The sequence below is a fragment of the Rhinolophus sinicus genome, chromosome 8 (genome assembly GCF_057876585.1).
Source record: "Rhinolophus sinicus isolate RSI-liver-muscle chromosome 8, RSI-T2T, whole genome shotgun sequence".
In the NCBI taxonomy this organism is placed as follows: Eukaryota; Metazoa; Chordata; class Mammalia; order Chiroptera; family Rhinolophidae; genus Rhinolophus; species Rhinolophus sinicus.
The window spans coordinates 7,488,341-7,513,344 of NC_142508.1; the positions used below are offsets into that span (position 1 = coordinate 7,488,341).

Genomic DNA, 25,004 nt, shown 5'->3' on the forward strand with positions numbered 1-25,004 from the left:
AGCAAAAGTTGGAGTCCAAATTTTAAACTAAGCAAAGAAATCTGAATAGAGAGCATAGTCACGCAGAGGCAAACATCTGAAGGCTTAATTTCGTTTTACCCCAGTGAGTATGCAATGGATTTAGGACAGAGACTGACTGCCCTGAGCTCTGTGGTTTTAAAGCCCTTCCTGAGGTGAGAAAACTAGAGCTCCTGGCATGTGTTCTCTGAGGAGACCCCAGCGTTCTAAAATGCTGTTCCACAAAGCAACTGCTGAGCTGCCCCAGATAAGGACTTCCCGTTCGTTATAGCCAAGATATTCTACCATGTGTGTCTCTTTCACTGCTCTAGTAAAAAAAAATAGTAATTTAAGACATAAAGTTTATGACTCTTTCACCCATCGGCACCTGTAAATAACTTTAATTCACTGTACCTCAATGATTCTTCCTCACAAAATGTTCATCACCACTCATGTTCTGATTTTAAAAAGGATTTCTTACTTTCCAGCAGATATGGGGACACCAATGCTCATAGCAGCATTCTTCATTATTAGCCAAAAGGTGGAAGCAACCCCAGATCCCTCAACAGATGGATGGATAAACAAAAAGTGGTATGTACCTGTAATGGGATATTATTCAGCCTTAATAAAGAAGAAAATTCTGGCACATGCTACAACATGGATGAACCTTGAAGACATTATACTAAGGGAAAGCCAGTCACAAAAAGACAAATATTGTCTGGTTCTACTTGCATGAGCTACCGAGAGTGGTCAAATTCATAGAGACTGAAAGTAGTCTGGTAGTCGCCAAGGTTTAGGAGGGGAGGAGGAAACGAGACATTGTTTAATGGAGACAGTTTGAGTTGGGAAGGATGAAACGTTCTGGGATGGGTGGTGGGGTTGGCTGTGTAACAATGTGAACGTACTTAATGCCACAGAACTACACAATTTAAAAAGGTTAAAATGGTCATTTTATGTGTGATTTTTACCACAATAAAAAAGAGCATTTTCTCAAAGAATATTTTCTTGACAAACTGTATAGTCTTACTCTTTTAATTACACGCTTCAATTTCAGACATTGTTCCTGGTCTGCTAGAAAAGTATGTTACTCTTTTACAGAACAGAGACTACGTCTTCTTTAGCTCTCACATCGCCCACATAGAGGGACTCAGGAAATATTTGTTGAATGAATGAGCTTTGTTGCTTTTCCTTTTCCAAATAATTCTTGTGTGTCACCCTACTACAAATTGCATTACTGACATATTTGGTTACAGATGCTTTCAATATTTGGTTATTTGAGGAGAATGAGTTAGCAAGACTTTATATAAATGCTATGATAACAGAAGCAGGAATGTTTGTGTCTAGCTCAGAAACGCTGAGAAGAAACAAGCATATTGTACATATAAAGATGTTTGCCGTCTGACTGGTTGGAGCCCTGAAAGTCTTTTATTGTTACTAAAGGTTAGGGATGATTTTTCCCCAAACTAACAGACTAGTAAAAACTAAACTAATACATGTAACAAAAAATTTGAAACACAGGTAAAGTAAAACATGTTATTGACTATATAATATAGTTATTGGCGTTAACTTGAGAAATGCAGCTTTCCCCCCAGCTTCCTAATGGATTTCTCAATTACCAAACAGAGGAGCTAGAATGGAAATGTTTTCTAATGTTGAATGTTTGGACCAGCTGTTTTCTTTCTCCGTTTGAAGCTTTCCAGCCATAAGGACAAGAATCTCCTTGTATCTGATCCCTACAGGGCTGAATGGATGGTTGTTTTGGTACGGACCCAAATCACAGTGCTCCCAAGGAGTTTGTCAGTAGGGTAGGAAGCCACCAACCTCAGAAAGTCAAGTCCCGATCCCTTATTTTATGAAAATGATAGTGCCCCCTAAACACAGAAATCCATCTTGACCTCAAAAACTATTGCACTTGAGTTCTGATGTAAGAAATATAATAACACAGTGATACTGGAGTAGTTTCACATTTTCAAACAAATCACTTTGAACAAAATAGAAAACGAATAGTATTAAGTAAGTATTGTGTCTTAAGTAGTTTATTCAACCTCTTCTAAAAAATAGTGTAATTTTACAGAAAGAACACTAAAAGTGGTCAAAAATGCTTCCACTGCCCACAGCTGTCTGCCACCCCAGCCTGGCACCATCACAAAGTGCAGGACAACACTTATTTATAATTAAAAGACGTGCCAGTTAGCTCAGCTAACTCAAGTTCAAAATGCATCCCACTGCCGACTGCTAAAGCCCAGTTTCAGAAGCTTTTATCTGCCACCAAGAGGCCTACCATCCAAACAATTGGAACTTAGATTCACTGCAAGCGTGTCACAGACGCCAACCCAAGAGCAGCCACCAGAAGCCACATCCTGGCTCACCCCATGCTTCACAATTCTGATCTGATTTCAAAGGTTCAGCCCCCCTCTCAAGTCTTCTCCCACGCAAGCCTTTCTTCTTGTGACTTTTTTAATCTCAAGATTATCCCCGTTTCCCTGAGTGAATCACACAAGAATGGCCAGAGATACAAGGCCAAAAGTCTACAGGAATTCAGAAAAGGAGGCCATCGGTGACATTAAGAGATGTCAAAACCAGACTATTATGAAAGATAGATGGAAACTCCCCAATATCCCGTACTTGAGACATCAAATTTGCAGCCAAACATCATATACAGATCACGCTGCAGACAACTATGTCTGATTAATTTCCATTTTAGAATTCTCTCGGAACCAGGGTCAAATATAAACTATTAGTACTTGTTTAATGGTCACTTCAGTTTATCACTGTTTTGTATTCCTCTAACTGGTTTATGTATGTTGTACGGTAGATTTGTTGAATGTTTAGATGCTACTTTCATATCCCCATTGCGCTGAGCAGGAAGATATGTACCTAGAGCTCCATGTCTAACAATAAATTCTTGTTAAAATGTAAAAGAAGCATGGCAGCAATTCCTTCTAATAACTATAGAAAATATGCAGGCTGGGTGTTACATCAGTGAACCAGCCTAAACCTCTGGAGTGTTTGAATTTATAAGAGAATGGCAATCAATAACCCCACTTTTGGCAGCCATTGCTACTTCTACAGGCACACAAATAGTAAATTTTTGCATTAATAGAGTAATCTAGTTAATTACAATAAAATAATTCATTCATGTGCTTAACAAATATTTATTAAGTGTCGACCACTGACCAGTAGGGAACAAAGACACAAATGCTTTGGAGTCTACATTAGAGTGAAGGAAACAAATGACACAAAATATAAATAAGTAAAATACATCAGGAGAATACTAAGGGTAAAAGCAGGACAGGGACTAATAATATGGAAAATTGCAACTTAGAGTGGCAATGACAATGCCTGAAAGAAGTGAGGGCATGGGTCATGACAATATCTGGGGAAGAGCATGCCAACCAGAGAAGTCACCAAATGCAAAGTGTCTGAGGGAGACGTATGCTGGGCATAGACCAGGAACACAGAGAAAGCCAAAGTGGGAGGAGCAATGAGACAGGCAGGAGGGTAGACCAACAGGAGACAACTTCCGGGATATGGGGTGGAGGACAAACTCACAGAGGGCGTTTCAGTTCAGTATGCAAACTTAGAAGTTTACCCTAGTTTGAAAAGCAGAGATGTAACATGATAGGACTTACATTTTTAAAAAATTCTGCTAGCTACTGTGTTAAATATAGACCAAAGACGAACGAGAGTGGAAGCTACAAACAAGAGGCCATTGCAAAAATCCAAGCCGAGCTAAGAGTGGCCTACACAAGCCTAACCCTAATTTTTTTCAGACCTTTACATCGAGGGTTGACTTTCAACGGATTGCAGTGAAGGAGATGCTTGCTACATACGTACCCCCACCCAGAAGCAGGTTATCTAAAAATGCCTTAGCACCAGTTTAAATGGTTTACCAACTGAGTTTCTGAGTGATTGTATGTGGGAGGTAAAAATTTTTGTCCAGAGCAACTGGAAGAACGGAGTTGCCACTACTGAAACAGGAAAAACAGTGAGAGAAGCATGTTGAAGCAGGAAAATACCAATTCCGTTTTGATATGAAACGTTTGAAATGCCGATTGCACAGCCATGTGGACATTTCAAGAAGGGCTATACACGTGTAGATCAGAGAAACGCAGTCTGAAGCTCAGACCACTTAGATCAAACTCTCTAGAAGTAGAGCCTGTGGTGGAGATAATTGTGCAAGTGATTTTTTTCAGGAGAAACCTGTAAGGAATGAAGAGACATAAAATAAGGCAGAGGAAAAAGCTAGACAAAAAAAAGAAAGAAAAATGGTTTGGGGATTAATCTAGACTCAGTTTGACACCATGGAGAGACCTGGAGTATAGACTGCTAGAAACTTGGACGCCTAAGCTCTGTCAAATCTTCAGCAACAAGGCAACGCTTTCCTCCCTTATCTGAGGAAGCTGGTCACCTTCCCTTCAGAGCCTGTAATGGATTCCCTTCTAGTGGTTTCATGGCAAGGCACCACTGGTCGTAAGGACCCACCTCACCTCCTCTCATTGCTTCGAGACTATAACCAGACTCAAGTCCCAGCAGGCCCAAGAGAATAAGACACAAATTGTGACCCATGAGAAGGTGTGATACGCACCAAAATCCTAAGGGGGGATTGCTAGATCAAACGGCGCATACCTTAGTCAATGTGACAGCTATTGCCAAATTGCCCTCCATAGAGATTGTATAATTTCTACTCCCATCAGCAATGCGTAAAAGAATGTGTTTCCCCAGTAACTTGGCAAAAGAGTGTTGCCAAATTGTAAAAGTCTTGCCAAATGGATAGTTTAAAAAAAAAAGTGGTATCTCAGTATCATTTTAATTTTCATTTTTCTTATTATAAATTAGGTTCATTGTCTTTCATATGTTTAAGAACCATTTGCACTTCCTGTTCTGTGAATGTGTAATTCAAATTTGCCAACGATTTCCATTATGACTTGATATTTCAAGTCTTGCTTCAGAAGGACTAAGAAAACAGGGTTTCTCTGGCTTGTGGGAGCTGAAGGATACGTACAAACACTACAAGCACATCCCAAAAGGTGCGGTGAGAACAGCCAACATTTCATGTAAAACTGAAAGGCTGTATTTTACGAAATGAAACATAGGAAAAGTTGAATCATTTAAAAGGGGGGGGGGCTTTTAAAAATTAAATGACATTTATAAATATATGGTGATGGAAGGAGAACTGACTCTGGGTGATGAACACACAATGGGATTTATAGATGATGTAATACAGAATTGTACACCTGAAATCTATGTAATTTTACGAACAATTGTCACCCCAATAAATTTAAAAAATAAATTAAAAAAAAAAGAAAGACACATACACTGAAAAAAAAATTAAATGACATTTAGATTACAGATCATCTCGCTTTAGAATTTATCTGGACTTCATGATAGCATGTTGCCTCTCACTTTATTTTTGTTTTTCCAATGGTAGTACCAATATGTACTTAACTATTCCCACAGCAATACCACACTGTTTAAAATACTGTAGCACTGAGGTATCCCAGGTCTGTCATTCCCTGGCCATGAGACCTTAGAAAGCCCGCTAAGCCTCTGCTTTCGCTTTGCAGTATTGTTTTAAGAATTAAATATACAAAGGAGTTAAGGAAATGAATTGTTGAGCCCCGTGCCTCCTACAAAATAGGCATTCATAAATGACTGTTACTAATACTATCATGAAGCACGATGAAATTAGACTACAGGCAAACATTAATAATAATAGTAAGTCACTAGCTATTTTTAAATAACCCCTTCTTCTCTTTTACTTTTCCATGTGTTCAAGCTCCAAGAGGACTTGTGCCTGTGGGGAGATCATTCAGATTCTGTTCTGTTCTCCTAGGCTCATGATGTGAAGAGTGGAAGGAGCAGAGCAGCTTATAGCAGGTTCTCTGGAGGGAGAGCCACGGTCGGGAGCAAAGAGGAAGAAGTGGCCATTCACTTACCTTCCCACAGGAAGGAGTTAAAAGCTTGCTGTTCACAGTTGCTTAGCAACACGCAAGGGCTGGAGAAAGAAGAAAGCCAAGGATGGCAAAATCAGACAAATTTTACTCACTTACCCATTTATTATTTCCACATTGTGCATAAGTCAAAGAGAAACAGAATAGAGGTTCGACCTCCAAAGATAAAGCAGCCGGACAGTGAAGGGAAGACAACTCAAATGTAAGCATAAAAACACAGTAAGTAGATAAATACACCAACGAAAGGACATGCGCCTACAGCTGGGTTCCAGGTGCAATAGAATCTTTCTGTTCAAAGCAGCAAGTGTTTGTAAGTGCTTCAGGGAGCACACAGAAGACTATGAGGAAGCCCACGCCTTCAGGAACTTTAAAATCTACGTAGGAGAATAAACCAAGTATACAGATATATCACTACAGGGCAGCACTCGTGTATAAATGGAACAACACCCCATTTTTATGTCCTCAACTGTGGGAGAGGTCAAAGGAGTGGAGGGGCATCCAGAAAAGCTCCCTGAAGAGGAGCCATTTGAATGAACCCTGAAAAGTTGAAGTGGGGGGTGGAAAAACAGGATTTTGACAGATGTGAGGATACGAGCACATTTCAGCGTGTCAGGGAGGACGCTCCAAGTATGTCCAGAATAATAATAATCCAAATTTCTCTGCAAAATAGGATTATACTACCGTGTTTCCCCAAAAAATAAAACCTAACCAGAAAATAAGCCCTAGCATGATTTTTCAGGATGACATCCTCTGAACATAAGCCTTAATGTGTCTTTTGGAGCAAAAATTAGTATAAGACCCAGTCTTGTTTTCGGGAAAACACGGTAGAATGGAAGCGGTAAAAGATACAATTGTTGCCACATTTTGGAGATCCCTGGATGCCACGTTTAGGGACTTGTGCTTCATTTGATAAGCACTGAGAGATGACGAGGGTGTGGGTGGAAGGGTTATAGCCATGCCTTCAGGAGAGTGACCTGGTAATGGTAATTTTGATGGGAGGAGGGGGGCGGAGGGAATGTCATGAAGCAAGTGGTGAAAAGAAACGTAAGCAGTGCAGGTAAGAGAGAAGGACAGTCTAATCTAAAATAGGATCCACAGGATTGGGAAGAAAGGGAGAGATAACAGAGACATTGCAGAGGTAGAAATTGAAGACAAGTGACTGATTGGATAGAAGGGCAGAGAGTAGGGAGTGAAAGCTAACTCAGAGGTTGTAAGCCTGATTCACTGGCTATCAATAATATTAGGAAAAAACTGAGCAGTGGAGGGGCTGGTGGGGGGAAAGAAAGAGGAGGAGGAGGAAAAGGGGGACAGCCGTTTTCAACCTGCTTTCAACTTGAAGTGCTCATGGTACCATCAGGGGCAAATGCCCAGCAAGAGGAAGACAATAGAGGTTTAGAGTTTTGAGGAAGGTCAAGGCTTTGGTAATTATTCACATGAAGGTCAGAACTGAAGCCATGTGAGCAGATATAAACACAAAGGAAAACGAGCCCATTAATCTCCAAGAAAGAAGAGGGCTGGCTAAGGAAAGGACCAGGGCAGGAGGACGAGTAAGTATGAGGGAGACACAACAGCAGCTCAGGGTGGGGAAGACCCCCCTCCCCCAGTGCAGGCTCACAGGAGAAGGCCTTTCAGGAAGACATGTGATGGGCAAGTAAGGGGGGTGTTACTCTCCTTTTAAAACAATCTTCTACCAAAATCAAGTATTACTTTTGTGAAAACATTTTTAATCAGTTTGTTTTCTGAGAAAAGAACAGTGTTATCAAGAGAGGCAACTACTGCAGAGACACAGGAGGATGAGGGCTAAGGATGGTGACACACTGAGGGATCAAGGACTCATGTGTGTCCCTTAGAAACACACTGAGACAGAATAGAGAGCAGAGGATGAGTGCAAGGGGCAAGGGAGGGGTACTCTGGGCAAGTGATTAATAAGAGGAATGAACGCTTGGGGGGGTAAGAAAGTAGAGGGGATTTTTTTCAGGAAAGAAGTTCAAAAGCACATTTGTTGAGCATGGGAGGATAAGAAAGCGGGAGAAATTGAAGATTCGTGTAGAAGTGGGACCCCCCCGCCTTGACTGAGCAGGGGACAGACAAAAGTCCCAAAAGCGTGGAGCTAGGCGTGCACACATGTGAGCCTTGAAAAGCCAAAAGCAGGGACCCGCCTTCTAGTGCAGAAGGCAAGGGAAGGGAAAAGAAGAAAGAGGCTGAGAAATTTTAAAGCGGATAGAGGGAAGTTTAAGGATCTCAGTTTGAATGGTTCAAAAGGTAAGTGAGCTTAGGGAAGGTTTGAGAAGACCTGTGACAGGTAGAAGTGCAGTCTTTGCTTTTCACCAAACCAAGCCAGAGGTCTTTTTCTTAAATCTCAAGGGTCAGACAGATGTAGAGGAAACTCTCCATGTCAACATTTCAGTAGGTCCCAAGGTCAACACAAAAGAAGTCATATCTGGGTTGCAAATGTTAAGGTCGCATGTGGACCTTCACATTGACAAAACTGACTAACAGACTGGGCTATTGTGGAGAATATAAACAGCATATAAATCATAAGGCCCTAGCATTCAGAAGCATCTCTAAAGGTCACCTGCAAATATACAAATCCCAGGTAACACACACTGCCACACACATGCACACATTACACCACGCTCTGCGAACAGAAGTCAGACAGCAGGAACTCTTGCATGGACAGTCCGAGTGCTTCACTGCAGGCGATGTCTGGAAAGCAGTTACATGATAAAAAGGGAAAGGTGGTTTACAGGATGAAGCCAGAGGACACCTAAGGCTCCAAAAATCTTCTCCAGTCTGATCCAACAGCTAAAAATTGCATGTGTCAGGATCCTTGCATCCAGTTTCTAGAAGGATAATTTTAAACACCAAGAGACTAATCACAGGGAAAGTAAAAGTTTCCTGATTCTTGGCCACATTGAGTCCCACAGGGAACACAGCTGTCTCAGCGACACGCTTGCTGAGAGTATATGAGTGATGCTAGCCCCGATTTCAGCACCTTTGATCTCAGTTCACAATTCTGTTTCATTGAAGTTACTTTCCTCATCATGAAATGTGGCAGAGATGTAAAGAAGCAGTGTCCCACTGCGCCCGTGCCCATGCATTAGTCTCCAAGGATTTCTATCAATTGCAGTTCAAGATGCCCCTGCACGCCGTAAGGAGCAGCCCCTCACCAGCACAGCTGTCAGCCTGGGGTTGCTCATGAGTAGAATGATGGGGTGGACCGCTGTGCACAGATAAATGCCTGCCTGCCACACCCCGTGCTTAAATTCCTGAGATGGGAAAACACCTGTAGCTTTGAGCATCAGTGACAGAAAAGAGTAGGTGAAGAGGATGGTAAAGGAGGAGAGAGCCAGGAGAGCCTTGATGTGTGCCTGAGAACGGGGATCGCGAGAGCCAGAGATGGACAGGAAGGTCTTCTTGGCGTGTCTTCCCAGAGATGTGATGAGCAAAACCATGCCAGTGAGGAAGACAACGGTAGGGACTGTCCAGGTAACAATTTTTAGACGGAAAAAGAAGTTCTCATATGTTCTCCCGACAGCATCCCCAGTGACATTCCACGACTGCAGACCGCTCCGTAAATCGTTCTGATATATGTTGTGGTTGCCTATGCAAAACAAGATGGTGCTCAAGCTAGAGAACCCCACAGAGCTGAGCAGCATCCATGGAACCAACCCAGACACCTTCCGCTTTAGCCAGAGGAAGACAGGGTGAGTGAGGGTTGCAATTTTCACGCAATAGAAGACACTGAGCCAGCTGCAAAACCATAAGGTGGCAGCGTTCCAGAAGTCCCACTGGAAGGCTAGGAACAGGAGTACAGGGTTGTACAGGAAAACCTCTGGATACAGAAAGGCATAAATGCTCTTACAGATCACCACCCACTGCAGACAGAAGCGAGAGACCCCCAGGCTGACCAGTAACTGATCGCAAGGTGACAACAATCTGCGTCGCCACCACTCCATGCCCAGTGCTACAATAATGAAGCCATTGCCGACCACTGCCACCAGGCACAAAAGGAATACAATGGTAGACAAAATGATGGCTCTCTTATCCATCACCGAAAGTTCTGGAACTGTGTCGTTCCCACTCATCTCTCCTGTGGACAAGGCGAGTCCCGAGACTTCACGGTGTATCCCTGGAGGGTTGCTGCGGAAGGTCCTAGATGACGCTCGTCCCTCCAGCTGCCCCAAATGCAGAGGACAGAACAGAGAATGCGGGCTATCTGAGGAGGGCGAATAGGTTCTTCCCCTCAGAATGAATGCAAATGTCGCTAAGGCTCAGTTTCCAAAGTCCTCATGCCTGCCCGTGAATTTGCCTGCCCTTTCTGCCCATGTCAACATTGGTGTAGATAATATATCAGACCCTTGCCATCAGTATCCCTTACACAGCAGTTGATGCTTCTCAAAACTGACACCTATGACACGACCACACATCGGCTGGCAGCTCCTACGGACAGTCATAGCTCATCTCCAATGGCTGATTGTTTTGTGCCAGGCATTGTTTGAAGTATTCTCCATTGTGTTCAGTTCTCACCACCGCCCTAGGAAGTAGGTGCTTTAAGAACACCCGCCTTGACAGAGAAAACTGAGCAAACCCTCTACCGACAGAGGTTAATTCAAATTCTATTGCTTGTGGTGACTGCCGTCATCACAATAGAACAGGAGGCAATTATATAACCAGGTAGGTGACTTTTGTTTTTTTTACAACATTTGCTAAGTAGTGACCTTCAAAGTGGCATTTCAGAGAAGAAACTCACCAGGATAGCAATAAAACCAAGGGGATGTGGCAAGAAGAACCTTGAACTAGGAGTCAAGACAGGCCTTAGTCCAAGTTCCACCCTCATTATGAATTATTGGGTATGCTAGTTAGCCCCTGGTGGTGCCTCAGTTTCTCCACCTGGAAGATGTGAAAAGTATCATCTGTTTTAATTCACAGGATTAGACTAGAATCTAAGATTAGCATCTCGGTTTTTAGAGTGAAATAAGACACTGAAATAACTTTATAGGCAAAAGAAATGAGGCTTCAAATTATCGATTAATACTCCCATCAGAAGTCACAGGTACATGGAGGGAAGACCAAGCCCTAGACTGGTTCCAGGACTAGAGATCTTGCCAGAGTTAGCAACACATCTCTTAACTTTCATCTTCTTCATCCCTAGCTGAAATCAGGAGATGAGGTTTTGAGTGTTGTCACAGTAACTACTTATGGATCTTCAGGCTAGTCACTGAACCTCTCTGAATCCCTCTTTCCTTACCTAAAAACATATAGGTCAGAAACAGATGTAACTTTAGGTAGATAGGTAAGAAGGTAGGTAGGTAGGTAGGTAGATACTTTGGAAACTACAAACCTCTGCACATACATAAGAAATAACTAAGATGATGATGACAATTGTTATTATAATGACTATCTTCTATTCTGTCCATTCTTGGATTCACACGTATTCCAAGAAGAATTCAGGAGAGCATCAGGGATGCAGTACAGGTCCAGGGAACCAAATATGAGACCATCTACTTTAACCAGAGGAAGGCAGAGGAAGCAAAGGCCACATTTTTCATAGGAATAAGGTTCAAAGAGTGAAATCAATCAATCAATTCATCAATCAATCAATCAGTGACCAGGTGAGTGTTTAATTACCCAGGTGAGTGTAAGGAAGTTAACGTGTCATAGGGAGACAGGCCAGCAGAAATTGTTCAAATATGGCAATGTTGAAGGCTCAGGATCAAGTCACCAGAGAGTGAGGGAGTATTTTATAGTATACTCACCTCCCAACTAGCACCATATCCTATCAGTGACATGCATAGAACCCCACAAAGAGAGAACAGAATGCAAAATACTCAGCCCCGCTTTCCAGTTCCCAGTCCAGCTGGGACAAAGGCCCAGACGAAATTGTTCTTCCAACACAGAAACTTAGCTCTGTAAACACTGTGTCCCTGGAGAAATGCAAGAAGGGAAACTAAGGTAACTCATCCACTCTGCCTTTCTTAATGCAACTCTCCAGGGGATAGAGTTTCCAATTGCTCTCTTCCCTGCCCTTGTTCCTCCAAATGACATCTGGCTGTTCCCTACTGGAACTTGGAGCAACGGAGCAAACTCTGGGCTCATAGCTCTGGAGTTCGGCCAGCCACAAAACTGTCAGCATGGAAAACTCATCTTCTCCCATCCACCTCCTGCATACATGTCCGATGGCTCGTACGATGGGAAAGATGTGCACTTAATCCTCAGTTCATTTAACAACAATTTATTAAGCATCTCCTGGAAGTCACCATCACCCTGCGAAAGGCATTGAGGCTACAACAGTGAGCTCGGTAGGGATCTGCCCTCAGAGTGCTTTCCTGCACTAACCATAAACCACAAACAAACATTTATTGGGCATAAAGTATGTGCAGATTCAGTTAATCCCAAAGGGTGAATGACCATCTGTATTTAAAATATGCAGTGTGTTTTTCAGTGATGCTTTTGTGGTTTGTGCGTTTTGTTTGTTTGTTGCATTTTGCTTTCTTATATTCAGATTATTCTTCTTAAGGGGAAGCCACGTCTGAGTATTGAAGCATTTTCACAACTAGTCGTTATAAGTGTTCATTAAAGTGGTCGAAGTAGGAATCCTAAGTAGGTTCTCTATGTGGGAAACACTCAACTCAGTACACTCTGTCTCACAGGGATTAAAAAAAGGAAGCGTCCCAGGCTGTGGTAGTAAATGTTATGTGTCATCCTAGTCCCGTTCCAGGAATTCTCAGGAGAGTTCAGGCGCATCGGCAACAGCAGCAGGAACCCCTTCATTGTGAGGCAACGAAAATGTTGTCTTGTATATTGGAAGGAAGGAGACATGGCGTCAGTAAAGGAGGTAAAGCCATGATTATGCCTAGGGAATAAGTTTGGCTACAGCAGAGGATTCAAGTAAGGGAATTAGGCATATCAGGCTGATAAGGTGTGCTGAGGAGAGATCCCAGAAAGCCTTGAAAGTCAGGATGAGATATTGGGTTGTGACTGGCCAATACTTTGGGGCTCTTATGAGTTACAGCTTAGGAAAGGGAGGTTGAGAACCTCAATCAAATAAGATATTCCTGAGATAAGCCCACTAGACCCGGCATACCGCAAAGGGCTGTGGAAATGTTACAGAACATGAGAGTTTCACTACCATCCCCTTCCCATCCAAGATGTTCAGTAAAGTTCTGGAGCTCCACCAAGGAAAGGAGTCCTTCAGATGGTTCCAGCTGAGTAGGAGGAAGAGAGGAGACAGGCACCCCCAATGTTCCTGCCTTCGCTGCTTCCACCCAACCCTCTTGTGGCGTGATCCTCAAGGCTCAGTCCACACAATTAATTACTGCCCACCCTGCAGGGAGTCACCAGCTCACTGAGGCTGGAAAAAAAAAGAAAAGAAAAACTCTATCAACCAGCTTCCCAAGTTTCCTCTATGCAGCTCACCCTCTCTCGACTCTGGAAAATCCCCTGCGCTCCTCTCCAGACATTTGAGAATCTCTTCTTTTAAAGCTTTAATCACCTTTTTCCAAATAAAAACTCGTCATGCTGTTAGCTTATCTCTGCTCCTCTCTTCTTCCCTCCTCTTGCCTAGCTCAGCCTTCAGCTAGCATAATAATATAACATTTGGGCGGCCTCAGCTTCCCAAGAATGTTAGACAACCTATTATAAATGTGGTTCTTTATTTGAAAATTCCTTGTAACCTCTATTCTATTCCGTTATTTATTACTTTTGACTAGCTCAAATATACAAATCTCTCATAACCACGTCTACTGCTTTCCCCAGTCTATTCTAGTCTATTGGTCTCTGTACTTTCCATTAGTAAAAAAAAAAAAAAAAAAAAAAAAAAATTATGAGCATACATCCCACCACATGCATAGTTATTTATTTTAATTATAAAAATTTATTTTAATTATATGCATGTGCTACTTTACTATTACATTATGTACATCACGAAACATACGTGAAAAAATGTATGAAGGATGTTAGAAGGATGTATGTTAGAAATGTATGTTAGAAGGATGAGATAAAAATAAATGGAAATTGAAGTTGCCATGCTTTTCTTCCAACATCCAATAAATCATTATGAACACACTCTGGGATGCAAACACCCCCATTTGGAGACTACCATCCTATGCCTTGGCAGCCAGGGTCCACCTCCTGGGTGAGTGGACAGGAAGAGTAGAATTGTTAAAACTAAGAACTGCGGCAAATTTCATTTGTTTTCCTTCTCTACCGTCTGTTGGCCAAAAGCTAAAAGCATTTCCATATCAGACAATTCCTTTTAATTTAATATATAGCAAACATACAAAATCATGGAGCGGACCTACAGTGGCACAAAATTCATACACGCCCTCAGCCTTCCATGGCATCGAATAGAAAAGGCTCCGTGAATGGAATCAGACATAAGCAGGGCACAAACGAAGGGGATGGCAAAGAATGGCAGAGAAAGGCAAGGAGGACGTTCCAAATGGGCCAGATGACCATAGGCTGGAGGGAAGAACACATGGGATGGTGGAAAGAAGTTTTACTGCACTGAAGTAGAGAGACTGAGTTGAGAGCAGAGCAAGGACGAGGAGAACAGGTAACGCATATGGGGTGGGGTGGGACAATCTATGTTACCATTAAAAAAATAACAACTCCAGGTTGACCACAGAGACACCTGCCATCCATTACAGGTCTCTGTAAAGGGCGTATGTACTGAAATGATGCTTGGAGCATATGCTTAGGGTTGCTCAGCGAGAATGAGAGAGGCCTATGAGGAAATGAGGCCACCACCATCCTAGTCCAAGGTGATGTGAGACCTAGACTAGGGAGCAGGAACAGTGAAAGGAACAGAAGGAACAGAGAAGGATGGAAAAAGGATTCATAAGGCAAAGAAGGAGTTGGAAAGAAAGAAGGAAATGTAAAGAGAGAAGGACAGCACCCAAACCTGTGCATTTTTTGCCACTCATGGCAGGACACCATATCATGGACAGCGGTTATTGATATGGATAACTTGCAATGAACTGAGCTTTGCCCAGGGCTTTCCAGAACCTCGTCTTCAGGGCCTTCCTGCGCTTAGGACTTCTTATCACCATGATGCTGGAGTGCAGACAAATGCCTTCATAAGTCACCTCTTCCCAGGCCCAGGCCAGTGATTCCGGAAGGTTGTGATTTTCACAGCACCAGTAAGCAAGGACAGAAAATATGAGGTGTAGAAGACGAGGAAGGCAGCAAGTGATTTCAGGGCCATGGCAAGCCTGGGTGCTGGGACCGCATAGCCCGGGCCTATGGCCACCCATCTGTTCCAGGTACTGGCGCGGTGAGAGCATGAGCAAGAGCGCAGACACCAGGAACCGGAGAAGTGGAATCGGTGTCACAAGCACGACATGACATAGGAAAACTATCAAAGGTCTGTATTCTATCGGCCAGGCTGCCGTGTCCATGGGAAACCTTGGACACCATTCTCTGCACCAGAACCGTATTCCGAGCAGCTCATGAGACGACTGGCAGAGCAGATATGATCAGTGTCCAGAGCAGCAGCCTGGGCACTGATCAAGAAATTCTCCACTTCAGCCAGAGGAAGATGGGGTGAGAAGAATAAGATCTTCACATAGTAAAGACAGCAAGCCAGGCAGTTAGCCAGAAAGTGAGAGTGTTGATAAGGCCCAGAGGGATGTTGAAATAGTAAACTTTGGAACAAAACTCAAAGGAGGCCAGGAGGTGGCTCGGAAGGGCGATCCCATGAAGGGCCATCCCATGCAGGCAGAACCGGTAGGCAGCCTGTGGGCTGTGGCCAGCATCACGCCCACTCCCTGCCAAGTACAACCACCACGAAGCCGTTCTGCACCATTGCAGCCCATGATCCAGGAAGAAGGGGACCATGGAGATCGACCGACGTGAGGGAGGGGGGCATCTGCTCCCAGAAGTTTCTGCTCAGAATTAGCTTCTACCATGGACTGCTGGGATACATCCACAGGGAAAACAGCCTCTCTGGCCAAGCCATTCTCTTCTGAGATCCGAGATCCGAAAAGCTCTCTCCCTGGATTCATGCAAAAGCTTAGCTACCAGCAAACACCTCTAGTCCCCCAGGATTTGAAAAGAGGATCCCTGTGATTTCCCTTGGCATGCAAATCATGCCCAGCTCAAGGACACCCTGTCTCTATTTGCATAACGTGTATTTGCCTGTTCTTTATCAGAGCTAGATGCAGGAAAATGTCAGTAGAGGCTCCAGGGGTAATTGAAATATCCATATTTTGCACTTTTATTTCTTACCTTACTATTTCTTTCCTAACTATTCCTTAAAAGATGTCCTTATCGTTGTTGCCTCCCCTAACCACAAACCTTCCCTGATCCTTCATGTCGTGGGTTAATACTTTATTCAGTAGCCTTTATACATTATATTAAGGACCATCTTCTGAACGGGTGGAATAAGAAGCCATCCACGGGCACAAGTCTTGGAAGCACTAAGAAAAAGTTCCCTTTTCTCCTCCAACAATCTCTCACGCTGCCAAAATTTCACGGACAGGCATCTCCAGCTAAATATGAATTTCCCTCATGTGTTAACATCAAGTCTGGTAGCCATTCACACCTTAACTTCAAAGGGCTTGGCACGCCAAAATTAGTTCTTTCCTAAGAAGGCTCTGAGGAAATGAGACAGAGTAGATAACGTCATAACGAGAAGGGAGACAGATGGGAACTGGGGAGATCAGATCTCCCGTGAACATGGCAGTAGGCGCTGGGGAAGAGAGAGTGGGTGGTCTGGCAAGAGCAACTCAGAACCGAGCTCCTAACAAGCCCACAGGGAGGGGCTGCTGTGGGCAGGATGAGCCACATTCTATAACGGTGCTTAAGATAATAACAACCAACCTGTGCGAACACCTGGCCATTTATGAAGTGGTTGCACCCGTGTTACATTTTGCCTCCACCACCAGCCACACAGGGACACTGGTTCAGATCAGCCAACTCAGGCTCAGGGAGCCATGAGGAAAGACCCAACGAAGGTGGGTTGTAAAGGGCAGGATTGCCTATGAACAAGAAAAAAGAAAAAGCAAAAGGGGAAAGAGAGGAGAAGAAATCAGAGGTTCAGGTGGAGAGGCAGGAAAGGGAGTCCCCTCTTTAGGTGTCAAAGATCCTAGAGTGACAGTCCTCCCCTAAAATCACTCACAGTTAATGGCCTTGCCCGCCCCCCACTTTATATTGTCTCACCCAAGATTCTACAGGTGAGAGGTCTATTGTGAAAGAGAAATAAAAACAAGGATAAACATTTACAGTGGAGACCTCTGGAAAAAGAGATCAGCTACCTCTCACTATAGCATGTGCTTCATTTTTAGTGCGCTCTTGAAAGGTTATCAAAGAGCAGATAATCCCATCTGATCACCAGTTTTGCAACATAGCGTCAGTGGCTTGACTGACTTGGGTCTTTGCATGTTTTCCTCTGGCTTCTTCGTGAAGTCAGCAGCAATGAGTGGCTTTGGCGTGTTTCACAACATCCTGGCTCTTCTTGGAATCCTTTGGCGAAAGGCCAGCTTCACGATGTCATCGAGAAGCAAGTTGAGGCCATGGCACACACACCCTGTTGTGGCCACATCATGTAAGCCCTGTGTGCTCACAGGCTACCTCCATGTGACTTGCACAGTCATCAAAGCAGACACTTGGCCCTCAACTGTCTTTTTCCATGACTTTTCTTTTCCTACAGTTCACAGTGCTACAAAGTCAACGTTGTCTCCTGTTTCGGTATTCTCCCGTAGGAAGGTTAACAGAGTACCCTTTCTCAGGGACATGCTCATCCATCTCTCCGTGGTCCACCAGCTATGTCTTAGACAGGTCCCATGCCCCATTCATAGTCTGCTACAAGGGGCCCAAAGCAGGACAATGCTTTCAGTTGTTTTCAAGAGTCCTTCCAGTATACAACAGCAGTCAAAATACTAAGGGTTCCTCACAGGAGTTTGGGTATCTCTTTTCTAAAGGTGTCTCATGCCTGCAAATGAAGCTGATGAACCCTTTCCTGTAGCACAAATGGCAATACTTTTTAGGGCAATGCCTGAGTCCTCTGTGAAATGATGCTCGTGTCAAACCAGTTTATAGCCGAAAGTTGGATTCCAAGTGGACAATCCTGAAAAGACCCACTTGCACTTCCTTCATTTTGGTTAAAAGATTTAAAAAAAAGAAAAAAAAAGATTTTTTTGGTTTCTGTTCATGCATTTGTTTCTGTTTTATTTTTTTTTTTTATTACATTAAAAAATGCTTTGGGTCATATTAGCGACACGTAAAAATAAACATGTCATTTGACAGGATTTGTAAATCTTAGTGTCCACTCTTTACTGGATCTTTGAGTGAATGTATAAATATAGAAGTCCCCCCCCCATCCTCAGTTTCACTTTCTGTGGTTTCATGAACCTGTGGTCAACCGTGGTCTAAAAATATTAAGTAGAAAATTCCAGAAATAAACAATTCACAAGTTTTAAATCGCGTGCCATTTTGAGTAGCATGATGAAATCCCACGCCATTCCATTCCATCCTGCCCAGGACGTGAGCTATCCCTTTGTCCAGTATCTCCCCCCAAATGCACTATCCGCCCATAGTCATTTAGTAGCCCTCTCAATTATCAGGTCAACTGTTGCAGTACTACAGTGCTGGTGCTAAGCAAACCTTACTTTACTTAATAATGGCCCCAAAGTACAAGAGTAGTGATGCTAGCAATTTGGATATGCCAAAAAGAAGCCATAAAAATGTATGTATGTATAGGAAAACACATAGTATACATAGGGTTTGGTATAACCTGCAGTTTCAGACATCTACTGGGGTCTTGGAACTTATCCCCCACAGATAATGGGGGACCACTGTACTTTCACATTTTCCCATGGTTTTATCAGGTAATTGATGGTCTGTGCCAAGGAAAGATAGAGGAGTAAGGAAATGTTTTTAATGAGTAGACTGCATATAAATATAAACTAAATAATGCACAACTTCTCTAAAGGAATAAATCAATCCTCCCATAATGCCACAATCTTCACTAGAATGTCTACCATCTACTGAAATGATAAATCATGTTCAACTTCTAAATCAGTGGTTTATAAATCATCCCCTCTTCCATAGTGGCTGCACCATTTTGCATTCCCACCAACAGATTCCCAGATCACTTCTCCTCTTTTATATAACTGGGCAACCACTCCTCCCTCACCCTAAGAAAAGACTGGTATTCTCCAGAGAGAATAAAACAGAATTTCTGAGCTGGGTGTATATCAAACACATTTGAGGCCAGGGTTTACTGAAAACAGGAAAATTAGGAGAAAAAATGCTTTTCCTTCACTTGGCTTCCAGAATATTGGCACACAGGCCTCCACCCTCCAGGTAGGAGATGAGTTTAGTCTTTTCCAAGAATCTGAACATTCCAAGACAAAGAACCAAAGACGCTGGTATCAGCAATTCCTCAAATAATTGGTCCAGCCAATCCCTCTACAGTGAAGCTTATGGCCACAAGTCCCAGGCATAAGTTCAGGGTGTTCCATCAGCCTTTTCATCCCTTACTCAACATGAACAGAAAACGAGAAGTTGGGACATCTGAGAAAAGATGGAAGATAAGACCAAAACAAAGAAACAAAATAGTTACTTGGAGGAAAAAAAAAAAAGAATGCAAAGAGAAGAAACCTTTCCCCGCCCCCAAAAAATCAATATTCTCAGAGAATTCAGTGGCTATAACAAAACCATATCAAATAACAGGATGTTGTTAAAAAGAATCTGTCAAAATTTTAAAAGGGAGCTTTTGGGATTTAAAAACATGATATCTGCAATTAAAAACAGTAGAAAAGTTGGGATATAAAATGTATGAAATATCTCAGAAAGCATAGCAAAAAGAAAGAGAAAAAAAATAGGTGAAAAACAAGAGAATGCAATCCAGGATATCCAATACCCAATAACAGGGATTCTAAAAATAGAGCAATAATACATGAACAGCAGAAAAACATCAACAAATAAAGAAAAATTTTCCAAAACTAAAGGACCTGGGTTTTCACTGTAAAGGGGCTCTTCAAGTATGTAATCCATTATCATAAAATTTCAGAATACTGAGTGAAAGGAGAAGTTCCTACAAGCTTCTAGGGAGGGAAAGAGGGGACAGGAGACCACATGCAAAATATTAGGAATTGGAGTGGCTTTGCACTTTTCAAAGGTAGGTTTGGAAGCTAGAAGGCAACGGAATAACGATCTCTAACCTAGAATTCTCTAACTGGATATTCAAGAGCAAGGGCGAAATAAAAACTTTTCACACAAGCCAAGTCTCAAAAGAAAGTTTGCTTTTTATATACTTTTTCTGGGAGCTACTGGAGCACATGTTCCTCCAGAGCAAGCAAGTAAACCATGACAAAGGAAGACAATACAAGATCCAAGATGAGAGAGAAAGACCATGACGACTGCAATGGCAGATCTCAGGATGAAGGGAGGTGCACCACACACATGGGGACAAGTCCAGATTGGGACAGGACAGGAGATTGCCAGAGAACTTTGCTCAGACAAATAAAATCTTAGACTACCAGATGCATCCAAATTGTTTCGAAAAAGATTTAGACGATTGATGGAGAATTTGAGAGCAAAAGCAAACCAAACAAAGCAATGATGAATTCAACAGAAAACAAAAATGTGTACAGGAATCAAAATGAAATTATGTTTCCAACAGGAATAGTGTGTACGTTGTCATGAAAAGAAAACCCATTTTTCTACTCACAACGCTTCTACTCACAACGCCCACCAAATGTGTGGGCGTTTTTCTCACACCAAACAATTCCCCAACTCTCCAGAAACCATCTGGCTGTCCTACAGTTCAATTTTGACACTAACCACTCGAATTGAGTGCAAACCCACAGGTTAAGGGCTCAGTCCCACAAGACTGCCACTTCAGACACCAGTTCCAAGTCCCAGATTTGTCACTTGTACTTCTGACCAACCAGCTCTCAACTGAGGTTTCCACACTCCCCGCTCAGGTTTAATAATTTGCTGTATCAGCTCACAGAACTCAGAGAAACACTTTACTTACGCTTATTCAGATTAATGCCGAATGAAGAGGCACCTAGGGCGAGTTCTGGAAGAGTTGCGTGCTGGAGCTCAGTCTCTGTGGAGCTGAGGTTCCCCACTCTCCAGCATGTGGACGTGTTCACCAACCTAGAAGCTGTCTGAACCCCTCTGTTTGGGTTTTCCATGGAGGTTCCACTACGTAGGTATGATTGAGTCAATCACTGACCACCAGTCTCCAGCCCTGTTCCTGGGAGGTTAGAGGTGGGGCTAAAACTTCCAATGTTCGCACCTGGTTTTTCTGGCAACACTAGGCCCCCAGCTGTGAGTCAGCGGTCATCTCCTTAGCATACAAAAAGACACACCTGTCACACCAGAGATTTCAAGGACCTTAGGAATTCTTGTGTCAGGAACTGGAATCCAAGACCATATACCGTTGACCCTTAAACAACATGGGTTTGAACTGCAGGATTCCACGTATACACGGGTTTATTCAACAGTCTCTCCACCCTTTATACCGTGTTTCCCCGAAAATAAGACCTAGCCAGACCATCAGCTCTAATGTGTCTTTTGGAGCAAAAATTAATATAAGACCCGGTCTTATATTATAGTAAAAGAAAACCGAGGCTTATATAAATTTTTGCTCCAAAAGACACGTTAGAGCTGATTGTCCGGCTAGGTCTTATTTTCAGGAAAACACGGTATCTGCAGGTTTCACATCCGGGGATTCAACCAACCACGGCTGGAACACAGTATTTTCGCATTCCCAATTGCAGATTTGCAACCATGGTTTCCCACTCTCGGCCTTCCAACCCTGGATTGAAAACAGTATTTTTGAATTTCCAACAGCAGATTCCCAACCTCATATTCCTAATTTGTGATCGAAAATCCATGCTTGGTTAAATCCTCAGATGCTAAGGGCTGACTGCAGTTAAGTTTTTGGAGATTCAAAAGTTATATACGGATTTTCCCTATGCAGGGCTTGGCCTTCCTAACCCATGTTATTCAAGAGTCAACCATTTTAGAATAAAAGGTGGTCCTAGCACCCCTATCACACAGGAAATTACAAGGGTTTTATGAGTTCTGTGTCAGGAACCAGAGGAAGAGACCAAATATATATTTCTTATTCTATCACAGTCATTGTATTTTAAACACTTAATACTGATTTAGCCAACATCACAATAAAACTATACTGAAAAGGGAGATGGAAAGGATCTGCCACGGGAATGGGGTGAGGAAGAATGAATTTTCATATCCCATAGTGAAAAGGGTGCCCAAGACTGAAAAATCAAAAGCAAAAATACAAGAGTGTAATTTAGATACAAAGGCATGAACACACACACACACACACGCACGCACGCACGCACGCACGTCAATTAAAGGAAGTGAAACTAATTGTCTTGGGAAAGAGAATGAAAAGATGGGAGCAAGAACCAGTGTTTTTCAAAGCAAAAAAGTAGAACTATCTGGTTCTTTAAACTAGATGTACAAATAACTTTGATGCAATCTTGAGGGAAAAAAATGAGAAAAGGCAACAAGAAGAGGGCTACAAGCAAAAACAGCTTAATTCTTCTTCTTCGATTTTTATAAATGGCAGTGCCTCCTAGAAGCATATTCACTTTCTTCTTGCAATTAAGTATTGGACTGAATTCTTCCATAAACAGGAATTCTAATGATCTAATGTTAGCCTTAATTTTATTAAAGTATGTGTTTTTCGTAATCACTTGGAAGAAGAAAGGGCAGGAGTCAGTATGTAAGTCATATTTCTAAAACGGTTTAGCCATCTCGCAAAAAAAATCATAATCTAAGATTTGTACTTTTCAAGTGGCAATTTTTTTACCTGATTTTTTTCTCTCCATGCCCCCTCATTTTGTCCCTTCTTGGATGCCCTAAGAAAGGATTGTGGAAGGGCTGCAGGAACACTGGGTAAGTAAGTGTGGGCCACCAAAACAAGGCACTGGGTGAATACAAGTAGATAGATGGATTAGTGGATTACTTAGTTTCTCCCCATTAGACCATCGTAATAAAAAAAAAGGGAGAAAAAAATTTTTTTTATATCACAAGGTATTAAGTAGGGAGTTCTAGGAAAGAAATACGTCTCAAATTGAACCAACATTCATTGAAAACCTAGTATGTAGCTGACATTATGCTCTGCACGTTTGTATACATCATTTTGTCATTTAACCTGATTTGACGATGTCATGTGTGCTCCAGATTTTGTTCTCTCTTATTGGCCACACTGTCTATGTCTCTGGGTTTTCTTGTTTGTTTGTTTTTTTAATCTCAGGAAGATAGAGTGAGGCTGCTACAGCTCTCCTTTTGTCCTGAATGGAAGATCAGGACTCCACGTCACTTCAGTGTTTTCCATTGCCTGGTGGCGCCAAAAGAAACCAGCTTCATCGACGTGCCACTTTTTCAGGGACTGAATCTGAAATTTCTGAACCAAGAATGCTGTTTGGAGTAAGTAACAAGTGTTTTCTCATCTCCCTGTTTCTCCTCTTTCCCATAATATTTATTTATCACCAGGTGGCAATGAGTAAATATGCCAAGGCAGGCAAACATTAGAGAGACTGAGAAAACATGACATTCAAAGATAGCTACAAAAATAAAATGCTCAATATTCTACAAGTTTCAATTAGCATTGAGCTGCTTTGTTGTAAAGGGCATAGAATTAACTTTCAGAAGACATGGTCTTGAATTTTATTTCTGTCACTTTTTTTTTCTGTCAACATGCAACCTAAGATTAAGTCTCTCCCTCCTTCACCTCTGCTTTTCAACATAGTGTTGGAAGTCCTCGTCAGAGCAATCAGGCAAGAGAAAGAAATAAAAGGCATCCAAATTGGGAATGAAGAAGTTAAATTGTCACTCTTTGCAGATGACATGATGCTATGTACATAGAAAACCCTAAAGACTCCACCAAAAAGCTATTAGAAACAATCAACGAATACAGTAAAGTTGCTGGCTACAAAATCAATGTACAAAAGTCCATTGCATTCCTATATACTAACAATGAAATCTCAGAAAAAGAAGTTAAAAAAAAAAAACAATTCCATTTGCAATTGCAGCAAAAAGAATAAAATACCTAGGAATAAACTTAACCAAGGATGTAAAAGACCTATATGCTGAAAACTATAAGACATTTTTGAAAGAAATTGAAGAAGACACAAAGAAATGGAAAGACACTCCGTGCTCATGGATTGGAAGAATCAACATAGTTAAAATGGCCATATTACCCAAAGCAATATACAGATTTAATGCAATCCCCATCAAAATCCCAATGGCATTTTTTAAAGAAATAGAACAAAAAAATCATCAGATTTGTTTGCAACCACAAAAGACCCCGAATGGTCAAAGCAATCTTAAGAAAAAAGAACAAAGCTGCAGGTATCACACTCCCTGACTTTAGCTTGTACTACAGGCCAACAATAATCAAAACAGCATGGTATTGGCAGAAAAACAGACACATAGACCAATGGAATAGAACTGAGAACCCAGAAATAAAATCACATAAATACGGACAGATAATTTTTGACAAAGAAGCAAAAAACATACAATGGAGAAAAGACAGCCTCTTCAATAAATGGTGCTGGGAGAATTGGATAGCCACGTGCAAAAGAATGAAACTGGACTGCTGTCTGTCACCATGTACCAAAATTAGTTCAAAATGTTTCAAAGACTTAAGCATAAGACCTGAAACAATAAACTGCATAGAAGAAAACATAAGTACTAAACTTATGGACCTTGGGTTCAAAGAGCTTTTTATGAATTTGACTCCAAAGGCAAGGGAAGTAAAAGCTAAAATAAATGAATGGGACTATATAAAACTTAAAAGCTTCTGCACAGCAAAAGACACCATCGACAAAATAAAGAGGCAACCAACTGAATGCGAGAAGATTTTTTCAAACAGTGCCTCCGATAAGGGGCTAATATCCAAAATATACAAGGAACTCGTGCAACTGAATAACAGAAAAACAAACAACCCAGTCACTGTCTGAGAAGTTTTACTTCTGCTTTTTTCATCAGTTTCTCTGCGAAAAAGCCCAGCTTCACCACCTCACCAAGAAACACCTTCAAGCGACTCACAGTTTTCAA

At 42.2% G+C, this 25,004-nt stretch overlaps 1 protein-coding gene across 1 annotated transcript; it reads right to left on the bottom strand.

Moving 5' to 3' along the window:
• Nucleotides 1–9,082: 9,082 nt before the first annotated feature.
• On the bottom strand, nt 9,083–10,039 carry TAS2R60 (taste 2 receptor member 60). Its single transcript, XM_019715341.3, has one exon. It carries the CDS (start codon nt 10,037–10,039, stop codon nt 9,083–9,085), a length of 957 nt encoding a protein of 318 aa, XP_019570900.2.
• Between the last annotated feature and the right edge of the window lie 14,965 nt (nt 10,040–25,004).